Genomic DNA, 14,003 nt, shown 5'->3' with positions numbered 1-14,003 from the left:
TAATCCTGCTTTGACTATTGAAACCAGCCATCCCGAGAGTCCCCAGTTTTGCAAAAGGTCATCAAAAGAGAAGAACCCATCCTCTTCCTTTAACTTTTTCTTTCGTTCGTTCCATCAACTCTTGTATGCGTGCATGAATAGATCGAGAGTGGTCTGATAAATTCATGCAGCACATCCCATCAAAATCTTGGCAGCCATGACTTTGAGCCAGCAACAAAAAATCTATTGCAGCTCGATTCTGCAGTGTGGCATGTCTAACTGAGTCTACATCTAACAGTAAAGTACTCAAAACTAGAGAAGTAGCATTAGATTGCTCAGCCAGCCAACATCCAAGCTTGTTAAGCGCAGCGAGCACTTTAGCTGACACCACCGCGGGGGCTAAAAAGGATGCTGCGATTATTTCTCCAGGGTTCCAAAATTGTACATTGTCATTGCAGCTATTTCTGAATGCGTGAGCACTTTGTTTTGGTGCCTGTGGTGCTGCACAATCATAGATATATTTGGTGTTAGTAGGGTTAATCTTCCTAAACTACAGGGGCCCCCTTTAATATGAGAGGGGGTACCAGGCCATGTTCTATCTCCGCAGATGAGAAAGATTTCTGCTGGCAAGCGAAGAGGGTGATGAGTAGATTTAGAGACATTGGTTGATGTGGAGTTGCACCAAACAGATTCATTTCTATAAACGATCAGGCTAGAATTAACACATTGAATGTTAGACTGATTTTTGCCACTATAATTAAAATATAAACAGTAATCCATTTCGACAGAACCCAGTAATTCTAGTTCTTGTGGTTCGAGGTTACTGTGTTGCAGACAGGGTACCCAAGCATCCCAGTTATCAACTACCTCACCCCCTTTCATCAAGTGCTTCTGAAACTCCGTCACAGGCCAGGCGTCTAAGGGCTGTCCCACCAGACGCGTTGAGAATGGATTCTCTGGTGATGAGGTTGACAAACAAAGCGTGTCCTGGCCCGTTAAGTTAGCCAGGGTGACCCATACATTATTCTTTGGTTGAGGTGGAACCCAAACCCTTGAGGAGAGTGCAGTAAATATGTTAAGGCAGATGGTGAGCAAGATAGCCGGAGTCATCCTGCCAGTTCGCTTTGTTCCCCCGTCCCGGTTATCTTCAAATACGGGTGGACGTATCTTGCGGGCACCCACCGTGGTCCATGACCTGTGGAAACACAAGCATAACCCCTTCCCCACGTGATTAAGTCATGCGGGCCCAACCACGGTCCTGTCCTGAGGTCCCGCATCAGCGCTTTTGCTCCAGGACCCACCCGTTCCTGGGTCACCAGAGAACCAAAGTGCCGAAGGAGGGGTGGCATCGCAGCAGGAGTATCATCAGCAAGCTGCAAAAAATTCAAGACATATACAGCTTTAGCTAATCGTGCTTCAGGGGTTTCCCCTAGCATTCCCCCGTTTTGTTTGTGTAAAAGGCGTTTCAGGGTACCGTGCGCACGCTCAACAATACTCTGACCCGTGGGTGAGTGGGGGATGCCTGTGACATGTGTCACGCCCCAGAGTTGTAAAAACAAGCTACTTTTTGCAATACATAAGCAGGACCATTATCAGTTTTGATCTGTGGTGGGACACCTAAAACAGAAAATGCACGCTGCCAACGGCATAGGGCGTCCCAAGCTGATTCTCCAGCGTGAGCAGTGGCAACGAGGGCAGAAGAAAAGGTATCAATTGATACATGGATATCCCTCAAACGGCCAAATTCAGTAATATGTGTGACATCAGTTTGCCAAAGCTGTAAAGCACGTAATCCTCGTGGATTGGTGCCATAAAATATAGGTACATGTTGATCTTGACAATCGGGGCAGGCTGCAATAATATTGCGAGCTTCAGCGTTACTAAGATTGAAGTGACGTTTTAAAGCACGATATCCCTGATGATAAAAACTAGGCGATGCTATGGCTGGCTGTTTAACATTGGGCACAGGTCCCAGGGCCACTGCAGACAGTAAAGCATCAGCTTGTGCATTGCCTTCTACAATAAATCCTGGCAACTGGGTATGACTTTTAATATGCATCATGTAATATTCTTGCTGTCGCTTTTGTATTGCTATCCGTAAGAGTTTCAATACGCCAAACAGCAATTCATTGGTTACATTACCTAAAACAGCCTTATCTAAACGTTAGTACCAGTCCAGCCACATCAGCCGAATCTGTCACAATGTTGACAGGCCTGGGGAAGTTCTGAAACACCGTGGTCATCGCCCGTAATTCTACGACTTGGGGCGAACCTTCTTGATGTTCGATCTTATGTTGCCATTGTGTTCCTTGTCTCCAGACAATGGCAGCTTTTCCAGTTTTTCCTGATCCATCTGTGAACACCGTGGGGCCCTCCACTGGGTTTCTGCGAGTGAGATTTTTCTGTGCAAAGGCCATTTGGGTGCCCAATTTGATCAGCGGGTGTGAAGGTAAATGGGAGCTCACCTGCCCTGTATAATTGGTCATGGCTGCTCGTAGGGCAGTGCTGTTAGCTAAGCACCGTTCAAAATAATCCCTCTGGACAGGGACTACAAGCTGTTCGGGGTCTCTTCCCATCAGTTCTGAACATCGAGTTCTAGTTATTTCTAATAACTTGTGCTATTAGCTCAAATAGACCAGGGGCTGTTTTCTTCATCTTGTTGGGAAAAACATCTATTTTAAAACACGTAAGGGATCATCCCATTGTTCACACCATTGAGCAATCACAGCAAATGGCACTAATTGATCTACTAACACAAAGGCCTGCACCGAAACCGCTAAGTCAAGTCTCCGTACGCGTTTACTACTAAGAGCTTGTTCTATTTCAGCTACCACTTTTTTTGCTTCCTCAGTTAACATTCGTGGGGCTAAAATATTAGTGTCACCTTTTAATAGCTCAAAGAGGGGTTGTAATTTGGAAGATGGAATACCAACATAGGGCCGAATCCAATTAATCATTCCTGCTAATTTTTTGTACATCATTCAATGTTTTTACTTCTATTTGTAGTTGGATAGGTTGTGGCATGACTGTCTGAGCTCATACTGTCATTCCCAGGTATAACCACGGTTGTTGCCTTTGTACCTTTTCTGGGGCGATTATTAAGCCATATTCACACAATGATTCCTGTTTTTTCTGTTCCATTTTTTCTAACTGTTGCGGTGTTGCAGCCGCTAGCAGAATATCATCCATGTAATGGTGACAGTAATCAGATGGGAACAGGGCACGCATTGGACTCAACGCTTTTGCTACAAACCATTGACAAATTGTAGGCGAGTTTTTCATACCTTGTGGCAACACTTTCCACTGATATCTTTTGGTAGGCTCCATGTTATTCACAGATGGAATTCTTGGGAGTGGCATCACTAAGTTCAAGAACACAATGCATTTGTGGGCATTGATCAGATACCGTCTGCACCCAATAGACTTGTGGCTTTCCTGTAGAACCAAAACCACCATCACCACGTGTAACGTTGTCCCTTTGTGGAACACAACTTTGAAATGGGACTAACTGAGCAAGTCGAGTTCCTTTCTCAATAGTCACAGGTGGTGTAGCTGTCGATACCATGGCACATATTTGTCCTGTGTAATCAGCATCAATCACTCCAACATGTACCATGAGGCCTTGTAAGGTGCTACTAGATCTTCCTATTAGTAAGGCACTTAAGCCTTTGCCAATTGGCCCCCAAGCGTCCAGGGGCATCTTGTGTACGATGGGGGTGGCTCCCCAGAGTCCACCACTTCAGTCCCTTCCTCACCCGTTATAGGACTGCCCTCCTCATCGTCTGACTCAGGTGGCAAGGATGGAAAACCCAGACTCGAGATGGGGTTAGTAGAAATAGGAGGAGAAGGCCATGCCTCCGTTTCCCCCAAGGCTGGAGCAAGAGGTGCAGAGGGACGCACCAGTCCTCCAGGGTGGATAACACCCAGCCCTCTTTGAGTCTCTTTTACAGCTGCTATTTGGTCACGAGGCAACACGTACTCATATTGTTTATCTTTTGTGTTCATCAGGAGCAGTCCCTTATTTTCTTTAACAGCCATTTTCTTTCAGTCGGGACGGACAAACGACAAGACTCTCCTTGAAGAGTTAAGTTAAGCTCAGTCTTTATTACAAACTTGGCTTTCTTATATATATAATCTTTTGTTCACGCTCCGTTCACGCGTTCTTTCTACGCATTCAATTGGTTAGGTGACATAGCACACGCGCTCGTAGCTACAATACGATTGGTTATTGAAATCCTGTTCACATTGCTCAAAATCTGGCTTTCTCACAGCCTAACTCTCGTTGTTCTCTCAAGCAATCTTCTTCTTTCTCCTTTTTGTTACATTGTCCTTATATGATGCAACTGGCGGCCTTCTTATGGGTACACTGCAATCTCTATCTCTTCTGTCAAGGGGTCTACGGACCCGCCATATCCCCCAACATTGGTCAATTTTTGGTCACCTGTCCTGATGGGGAATCCAAAGGGAAACCTCTTCCTGTATCTCCCCACCCTTCCCCACTAGATAAGGCCACACTCAGCAGGAAAAAGCGGTGGGGTCGCGGAAGAAGGGGGTCGGGGGATGTCTCCCAAGGTGGGTGCAGCTCTGAAACGGCCCGGGCAGCTGGGAGGAGGTGAGGGTTTTCCGTTGCATTGTTTGTTTTTCGTTGTTGTTCCTTCACTTATTAAACCATCTCTGTCTTGCCTGCTCGGAGTGTTTGTTCTGAGCTGATGGCTTTCACTTTCGCCTCTGACTCACTTCCTTTCCCGGAAGAGGGGGGAGGTGCAGGCCCAGGGCACAGGACAAAGGCGGGCAGGAGCCAGGCTGCAGCAAAGCTCTTGCAGCCCAGGGCAGGCGACGAAGACGACGGTGAGTCCCTTCCCCTGATGCCTCCTCCCCACCCCGTGCAAGCAGCCCTGGACGCTGGGGCTGTGGAATGGCTCCTGCTGACCCCAGCAAGTGACAGGGACCCCAACAAGGGACAGGGACCCCAGCAAGTGAGGGGGACGCCAGCGGGGGGGAGGAGGACGAGGTCCAAGGATCTGCTCAGGCTCTGGGATGGAGCAAGGGGAATGGGTGTCTGGGAGCAGGCGTTTATCCCCCCATGGCTTTGCATGCAAGTTAGGACTCGCCCAGGCTCGCACCCTGTGCCCTAAGCTCTCCTCTCCTCCCCGCTGTGCCCGTGACAGGAGGGGCAGCCTCTTGTCCCCCAGTGTCAATCCCCTTGATGTTGCTGGAAGAGGGCAGGGCTTGTGAGGTCCTCAGAGAGGAGCCAAAGCCCAGGAGTGGGCAGTGTCCGTGGAGCTCGCCATTGCCGGAGCGAGTCCCAGGGCATCCGGGAGGTTGTAGTGGGGCAGGTTCTGGGCCTGTGCATGGGCTGAGCCCTTTTGCTGCCTCCATGTCCATGGGGTTGACTGGAGCCTGGGAGGGGCTGGTGATGGCGTTGGCTGGTGGTGGTTTAACCCCAGGTGGCAACTAAGCCCCACGCAGCCCCTCGCTCACTCGCAAACTCGTGGGATGGGGGAGAGAGTCAGCAGTGAGACAACTCCTAGGTTAAGATGAAAATAGGCAAAGCAAAAGCTGTGTGTGCCAGGAGAGCAGAACAGTCGGGTGGAGGTCAGGTGTCCCAGCTGTGTCCCCTCCCAACTTCTTGTTCACCCTGTGCTGGTCTTGGCTGGGATGGAGTTGATTTTCTTCCTTGTAGTCTGCATGTGGCTGTGCTTTGGACTGTGCTGAAAGCAGCGTTGATAACACGGGGGTGTTTTCTCTATTGCTGAGCGGCGCTTACACAGAGTAAGGGCCTTTTCTGCTGCTCACACCACCCCACCAGTGAGTGGTCTGGGGGTGGGCAAGAGGTTGGGTGAGGACATGGCCAGGACCTTCAAAAATCATCTAGTCCGAACCCCCCGCCGTGAGCAGGGACATCTTGCACTCGATCAGGTTGTTCAAAGCCCCTTCCAACCGGACCTTGAGCACTTCCAACGGTGGGTCATGCGCAAGTTCCATGGGGAATCCACAGCTCCTCCGGGAAACCTCTTCCCATATCTCCCCACCCTTCCCCACTAGATAAGGCCACACTCAGCAGGAAAAAGCGGTGGAGTCGAGGAAGAAGGGGGTCGGGGGATGTCTCCCAAGGTGGGTGCAGCTCTGAAATGGCCCGGGCAGGTGGGAGGAGGTGAGGGTTTGCTGTGGCGTTGTTTGTTTTTCGTTGTTGTTCCTTCACTTATTAAACCATCTCTGTCTTGCCTGCTCGGAGTGTTGGTTCTGAGCTGATGGCTTTCACTTTCGCCTCTGACTCATTTCCTTTCCAGGAATAGGAGGGGAGGTGCAGGCCCAGGGCACAGGACAAAGGCGGGCAGGAGCCAGGCTGCAGCAAAGCTCTTGCAGCCCAGGGCAGGCGACAAGACGACGGTGAGTCCCTTCCCCTGATGCCTCCTCCCCACCCCGTGCAAGCAGCCCTGGACGCTGGGGCTGTGGAATGGCTCCTGCTGACCCCAGCAAGTGACAGGGACCCCAACAAGGGACAGGGACGCCAGGGCATCAGTGATGAACGTGTGGGGGGAGGAAAGGAGAGATGGGTGCCTTGCATGGGCCAGCAGCACGCACGTCCCTGTGGGAGGCACAGTGGAGGGTGAGAGGGGCTTTGATGGGGTTCGGCATAAGAAATTAATGAAAAAATTCTTGGGGTGCTCCCCTCAGCTTCAGCCTCGCCACCTGACCTCTCCTTTCCTTGGGGCTGGTGTGACTCTCCAGTTGATCCTCTTGTCTCGAGCCCTGCCTGAGGCCATCGCTATGTCCCACCCCCATTTTTGCACATTTCTCCACTCAGCAAACTTCAAAGCGGTGCTTAGGACATAGTGCAGAGCAGTCCCACCATCCCGCCAGGCTTTCCGAAATGCAGCTGTTTCTGTTGGGAGGGAAATGGGAAGGGGCTGTGCACCTCGTCTAAGGGCCATCGTTGTCTTCACAGCAGCGCTTGCAATGGGGAAAAAGAGGAGGCAGGTGGAAGGTCCCCACCGTGTTAACCGTCCCATCTTGCAGTCTCCTCTCCAGGCTGTGTTTGCTGTCAGCGATGGCATCTGAAATCCACGTGCCGGAGCCCGTGTGCCTCATTGAGAACACGCAGACGAAGGGGCTGGTGGTCCAGCAGGAGGCCCTGCAGGTGCTGTCAGGGATCACCCAGCCCGTGGTGGTGGTGGCCATCACAGGGCTGTACCGCACTGGCAAGTCCTACCTCATGAACAGGCTGGCTTGTCAGAGGAAAGGTGAGAGAGGTCCCAGCCCCGGATGCCCAACGTACCTGTATTGAACGCTGTTGAGACCCTTGCGACCTCCCCACAGGTTTCTCCTTGGGCAGTGGTGTGCAGTCCCACACCAGGGGTATCTGGATGTGGTGTGTACCTCACCCGTGCAAGCCTGGACACACTCTGGTGCTGCTGGACACGGAAGGGCTGGGTGATGTGGAGAAGGTGTGGAAGAAGCGGCCGCTGCCTTTGCACATTCCCAGCACTTTGTCACCAGCCATGGTGACCAGAGGCCAGGGGGGTTCCCACCACCTGTGGTGGCTTCAGCCAGCGTGCTGGGAAGAGCCAGAGGCCATGGGGAAGGAGGCTGGGGCAGGCAAGGTGCCAAACTCCTCTGCTTTTCTGGGAAAGAGCAGCAGAACAGGACAGAGGAGCTCAGGGAGCACTTTGCTAGAGGTGTGTGGGACCCTGAGAGTTAAGAGCTGAGGATAAGCCCAGCTCGAGAAGGAGGTGGTGATGGCACGGGGGTGGGTCACTCCAAGACCTGGTCTTGCCGTGGCCTGTCGGTAAGGAGCATTGAGGGTCTGGGCATGTGGGGCTTTGCCCCCAAGACTTAGGGGGTCCTGTTGGTAACAGCCAAGGGTACTTCCTCCAGGGTGACATGAAGAACGACATGTGGATCTTTGTGCTGACCGTGCTGCTCTCCAGCACCCTGATCTACAACAGCAAAGGCACCATTGACCAGCAAGCCGTGGACCAGCTGCAGTATCCTTGGTGGGACAGCAGCAGGAGGGATGCCCTCCTCTCCCTGAGTGGTGGGCAAGGGCTTGACAAATCCTAGTTCCTCAAACAGCCAAAGGACCTTCTGGTGGTGCCCAGTGATATGCTTTGAGTCCTTAGGAGTGCCACGTGGTGGACCTCCAGGCTGAGGGGTTTTCTCCCTCTTCCTTCCGGCGGTTCCTGGCTGTTCTCTGTCCCCGCAGAGTCTCCTCTCTTGCCCGTGAAGTGCTGAGCGGTTGCAGGGTGGCGATGCCCCTGCATTCAGAGCTGAGGTCCCTGTTTCCTTAGCCAGCTCCCTAGCTATGTGATGAAGCTGACTGAGCAGGTCAAGTTGAAAGCAGCACCCGAGCAGAGCGAAGATGAACTGGAGGATTCAGAAAACGTTGCCCCCATCTTCCCGACTTTTGTGTGGACGGTCCGGGACTTCACACTGCAGCTGGAGGTGGATGGGAAGGAAATCTCTGAGGATGAATACTTGGAGAATGCTCTCAAGTTAAAGGCTGGTAAGGGAATGGTGCTGTGCTGCTGGAGACGTCCAACCCCAGCAGCATTTCAGTGTAAGTCAACAACAGCCCAAGCCCTGGTGAACTTGCTCCGTGTGCTCCTACCCCACAGGTAGCAGCCCAGAGACCCAACGCTACAACCAGCCCCGGGAATGCATCTGCCGGTTCTTTCGGGATCGCAAGTGCTTTGTTTTTTACCAGCCGGCCCACAGGAGGGACCTGGTTCGCTTGGAGGAGCTTCAGGACGATGAGATCGATTGTGAATTCCGGGAGCAGGTGGAGAAATTCTGCAGCCACATCTGGGAAAAGTCTCCGCCTAAGACCATCCCTTGCGGCCGCACCATAACAGGGACCCGTGAGTGCTGCTGTGCAGAGGGTTGGATGGCCAGCATCCCTTGGCTCTGCCTCTGGGGAAGGATCAAATGCCCAGCCAAATGGTGGAGGTGGGGAAAGGGAGAGGTTTTCTGCTGGCTGCTGTCCCTGCCTGTGGATCTGGAGCCGCTGGATGCTGTAGACGGGGTGGGAAAGAGGAAAGGAAGTTCAGGAAGGCTGTGGCAGGCAGGCAGCAGGGATATGGCAGGAGCCAGCGGCGAGCGGGAGCCGGTGTTTTGTTCAGGCTGCAGATCTCTCATCCTTGGTCCTCCTTGGCAGTGCTGGGGAAACTGGCAGAGAGCTACGTGGAGACCATCCGGAGCGGGGCAGTGCCGTGCCTGGAGAGCGCGGTGCTCGCCCTGGCAAAGACTGTAAATGCAGCGGCAGTGAAAGAGGCTGTGACGTTGTACCAGGACCTGATGGAGCGGCGAGTGAAGCTGCCGACGGAGACGGTTCAGGAGCTGCTGGATCTGCACACCCAGTGCGAGCGGGAGACGCTGGAGCTGTTCCAGAAACAGGCGTTCGAGGAGGAGATCTGCTCTTTCCTGGCAGATCTTACAGTAGGTGGTCCCCAGCCCAGCCAGGATTCCCCCAGGGACGCCACCATCCCCTTAGCTTTGGGGAAACAGCATGGTCCTGGGGGGAGGGGGTCTCCTGCCTCCTGCCAGAGGACACTGCTGTGCCCTGTGCAGAGCAGACTCGGTCCCAAGGCCCGCTCTCACGTTCTGCAGGCTGTCAGTTGTCCTGCTGCACCACCTCTTCTCCCTAGGTTCAAAAGCCGTGCTGCAAAGGGGACGAGGCTCAGCCCTGCCCGCTCTCTTGCCCCAGCCCAGATGTGTCTCTGCCCTGGCTGGAAGCCTGTAGCCTTCCACGCTTCCCCTCTCCTGCCGACTAATTCTTGCCCCTGTCTTTTGTGAAGCCCGTGGTCCCTGGCGTGCTCTCTGCTCCTGGGCACCTTGGTCCAGAGATGTTCCTGAGCGCAGAATGGCCTCCCCCTGTGTCTCCTCCCGGCCGATTACCCCACGGACTGGCGATCCCAGTTTCCATGTCAACAGGGCTTGATTTTTGCCCGGCGTGAGAGCGGTGGCCGCAGCTCAGCCTGGGCTGATTCCTTCCCTCTGCCCCTTTCCGGACAGTGCCAGGTGGAGGCAATCAAGGACAAGTTCTGCAGGGACAACGAGCAGGCGTCCCGTGAGAAGTGCGAGGCCGCGCTCAGGGACCTCTTCCAGGACTTGGACAGAAAAATCACCGATGGTGTCTACAATGTGCCGGGGGGTCACCAGCTGTTCGAAGGAGACCAGCAGGCGCTGTTGGAGAAATATGGGGAACTGCCTGGCAAGGGGGTGATGGTAGGAACAAGAGCAGCTCCCCTGCCGGGAAGAGGCTCCACGTCCCATCCCCTTCCCCCACGTAACCATTTCCCCCCAGCTGCTGTTTCTGCCCTTGATTCCTCTTCTACCTGTGCTCCTACAGGCTGATGCCGTCCTGCAGGAGTTCCTCCAACGCAGAGAGGCTCTGGACAAGAACATCCTCAACATAGACCTCGCCCTGGAAAAGAAGGACAAGGAGCTGAAAGGTAACTTGTGGGCAGGAGAAATGTCACTGCCTGTAGACGGCCAAGCTTGGTGGGGGGCACACAACAGTACTCCTTGGGGGTTTGGTGGGCTCAGCTCCTGCCTTTGCAACACCTCTCTTTCTCCGTCCCCAGATGTGCAACAGCAGTATGAGAAGGCTCAGCAGGAGTGGGATGCCCGGTGGAAGCAGGAGGCTGAAGACAAGCAGAAGTTGCAGGACAAGTTGCACAGCACTGAAGAAGAGGTGGCTCGTCTGAGAAAGAAGCTGGAGGATCAGCCTAAGAAGCGGCGGGAGGAGCACCCAAAGACCAGCAAACGTAAATCGAAGGTACGAAGTGGGAGGGTGCAGGTGCCACGACGTGGCTAGCAGGCAGGAATGGCGAAGGGGTCCCAGCTGGGTCCCTCCCATTGATTCTTGGCTCTGTGCCGCTCCCACAGCACGCACCGTGCCCTTGCTGACAATCTGACTCTTTTCACAGGAAGAGAGCGGCTGTTCCAATGGTGGCTTCGGTGGGAGTGGTGGCCCCTTTGGACGGGGTCCGGGACCCTTTGGTGGTAACGGAGGCCCCTTTGGATGGGGTTCGGGGCACTCTGGAGGCTCTGGACAGGAGCAGGGATATGGCAATAATAACTGCAACTGGTGGAAATTCTTCAAGCGACTATTGAGGTGTTTTTCTTATGTGTTTACGCTGATTATGGCATTCCGCTGGAGGTAACCATGAAGATTTTCTTTAAAACCCCTCTAGTAACAAGGGAAGAGAGGTGTGTAGTGTCCCCACGTAGAAATCTGTTAGAATTTTTAAAGCTTTTCCTGCAATATGCTTGCCACGGAGTGCAGAAGTGACCGCCCTGTCTGCTTGTACCGCTCTATCTGCTATGTTCATGTATGTCTCCTCCGGGAGAAGATGTTCTCCTCTTCCTTCCCAGAGCACCTGGTCTCTCACTCCATCTGAAGGCACAGGGAACATCTAAAGCCGGGGTGGCCCGGGGCACAGAAAGTCCAACAGACAGGTCTGGGAGCATTTTGCCCGTCTCAGAACACGTCACGGAGGAACGTAGCACACCTCGTGTAGAGACCTCCTCACCAGGGCTACGGGAAACATGACCAGCGAGGTTTATGCCCGCTGGCTGATATCCTAGGGTCGCACTTTCTGCAGCTGCGGGAAGTAGCACGGAGGTTGTGAGTAAACCAGGAATCCACGTGGTGAGCGCGACCTGGTTTGCTTGGCGTCAGTCCCAGGCAGAGTGACCCAGAAGGAGTGAGCCCGCGATCCAGGGAGCGGCAGGTGAAAGGCATCCTCTGCAATGGAGCTTTTCCCACCCAAGGCTCTTCTCACTTTGAAGCCGTGAGGAAGTTCTGCCTGCCGTGATGTCCTGCTCTCTACTCGCTCACCCCCTCTTCCCTCTCTTCACACCAGGAGATCCCCAAGTGCCCCTTCCCTGTTTGCACAGGCAGCTTTTGCTTCACCTATTAAACTGTCTTTATCTCGACCGATGCATTGTCTCACTTTTACCCTTCCCGTCCTCTCCTCCATCCACTATTGGCGTGGGGCTCAGCTGCCTCCCGGGGTCAGCCCATGTCACTCATGGGCAAAGGGGTTTCCCCCTTTGCTACAGGGAATTACATTTTCAGCCGCACCTGGAGAAGAAGCAGGGACACTAACATGAAGGTGTAGAGGTTTTTGAGTTCTTTATGGACAGAGGGGCTGCTCCAAAGGCAGTTACCCCAGTGACGCTCGCCCCTCAAATGCCTTCCCTGCTGTGTGGGCACTCCATCCCTGCAGGGGAGGTCCTCAGGTGAGAGAGGAAGGTCTGCAGGTGACAGAGGGAGGTCTGCGGAGCACTGACCCTGCTTGGCCAGCAAGGTCCTGGGGAACCTCCCGGGGACAAAGCCCGGGCTCTGCTCCTCCACCTGCTGTTGTGCCGGGGCTGTTTTCCCTGCCGAGCCCTCACACCGTGAGACTGTCTCCCTTCATTGCCACACTCTAGTCAAATTATTGACATCATTTGTTTCATCTTTTGCCAAATTTTGGTGCGGAACCATGGTCCCATACACCACACGCGTAAACATCAATGGTTTGCCGTTTGTTCCCATGCTCTTGGGCCCGTACTCTATGTTCTAAGGGACAGAGGACGGTTCCACGGTGGCTTAATCCCAGCGCAATGACTGGGCGTATGGTGGGTACCGAAGCATTGCGTATTGTCACAACAAAAGCTGTGGCTTTACTGCTGGTGAGGTCATAAGTGAGCGTAAGCAAACGCCACCGAGACTGGAAATCCTTTTTCAGGGATTGCATTATCCTTTTGATCTCGGTGGGCAAGGTGCCCTCATCGCCTTCCCTTATAAGTGCCTCTGTGGTAGATTGCACCCAGAACTGGGAAATGGTTTTCTTATCAGGAAACCCATACCCAGAGAAAGATTTGTGATATGATAAAAAGAAAAAAAATAAACCATAAATTGGATACTAGGTGCCCTTCCCTCAATCTCTGGGACCTGGCCAGTCATTTTGTTGCAGAAGTTTATCAGGTTGGTCTCCTTCTGGAATCCATGGTGGCTACGCCTGGTGATTTTCTTGTTGTTCACGTGCCTGGAAATGGTTTCCAGGATTAGCTGCTCCTTCTTGTTCCTAGGGATCAAGATGAGGCTGGCTGGCCTGTAGATCCAAGTCTGGCTATGTCATTGGTGCCTTCTTGGAAGAGCAGCAGGGAATAACAGTCCAAGGGCTGGAATAGCTTCAGCAGCCTCTCAGCAATGCACCTGTTGATCAAAGGCAGCAGAAGGAGTTTTTTAGAAGCTTCCAGAGGTTTCTAGCGGCTTGTTGAGGGTCAAGGAATCCTGTGTCTCTCCTTATCTGGCACCCACACCTTCCTCAGAGGGTACCCTGGAGCCCCCTGACGATCTTAGACAAAGCCCCCATTTCAAAACATTTCCAGGACACCGTTGGGCGAAGCCCTGAGGAACTTGGTAGGAATTCAGTGCTCCTCCTCATGTGAGTGGAAGGTTGGTCTAGAGACTTCCCAAGGTCCCTTCTGACCTGAATGCTTTGGTGTTTCTGCCACCACTGACAGCAGTTAGTGCGATTCTTGTAGACGTGAATTCCTCCTCTGCACGTGGCTTAGCACCAAGTGTGGCAAACGCAGCACCAGCCCCTCCCACGGTGTGATGTTGGCTCTTGGGCCTGCAGCATTTTGAGTTCCAAGTTTATTTGTGAAGGGCTACTTGTTCAGATCGCGCCCTCTTCACAGCCCGCAACACCTGTGCGTGACATCAAGGTGACAAGGGAGAGTGACACAGGCAAAAAGCCATGGCAGGAGGATGACGACATTCTCACAACCGTGACATCCTTTGCACATCCAAGAGAAGCCAACAGGATTGGAAGAGTCTTAAAGATCTCAGGGGTGCAGTTGTAAGGTCAGCTGTCTCGCTAAGGGAGGCTCAGCGAGCTGGATTTGTCCAGTCAGAAGAAAAGGTGACTTTGAGGAGACCACAGAAGAGCCTTCCCACCCCTTTCAGGAGGTAACTGGAGGAGTCGGGCTCTTCACCACGGTACGTGATGGGAGGATGACGGCCA

The 14,003-nt window shown here is 53.3% G+C and overlaps 1 protein-coding gene across 3 annotated transcripts; it reads left to right on the top strand.

Moving 5' to 3' along the window:
- The first annotated feature begins 4,011 nt into the window (after window positions 1-4,011).
- Window positions 4,012-11,922, top strand: LOC134509593 (guanylate-binding protein 1-like). 3 transcript variants are annotated; one of them, XM_063322159.1, is made up of 12 exons: window positions 4,012-4,827; window positions 6,276-6,369; window positions 7,000-7,223; window positions 7,300-7,427; window positions 7,858-7,967; window positions 8,283-8,485; window positions 8,598-8,840; window positions 9,137-9,417; window positions 9,994-10,206; window positions 10,331-10,433; window positions 10,566-10,759; window positions 10,911-11,922. In XM_063322159.1, exons 1-12 carry the CDS (start codon window positions 4,689-4,691, stop codon window positions 11,145-11,147), a joined length of 2,169 nt encoding a protein of 722 aa, XP_063178229.1. In that variant the 5' UTR covers window positions 4,012-4,688; the 3' UTR covers window positions 11,148-11,922. The 3 variants fall into 3 exon arrangements, with proteins under 3 accessions (XP_063178229.1, XP_063178230.1, XP_063178228.1); XM_063322160.1 differs by having other exon boundaries at window positions 6,270-6,369; window positions 7,012-7,223; XM_063322158.1 differs by having other exon boundaries at window positions 6,270-6,369.
- The last annotated feature ends 2,081 nt before the right edge of the window (window positions 11,923-14,003 follow it).

The sequence above is a fragment of the Chroicocephalus ridibundus genome, unplaced genomic scaffold (assembly GCF_963924245.1).
Source record: "Chroicocephalus ridibundus unplaced genomic scaffold, bChrRid1.1 SCAFFOLD_92, whole genome shotgun sequence".
NCBI classification, from domain to species: domain Eukaryota; kingdom Metazoa; phylum Chordata; class Aves; order Charadriiformes; family Laridae; genus Chroicocephalus; species Chroicocephalus ridibundus.
Note: the sequence above shows the minus strand (reverse complement) of the source record. Positions and strands in the feature narration are given on the sequence as shown.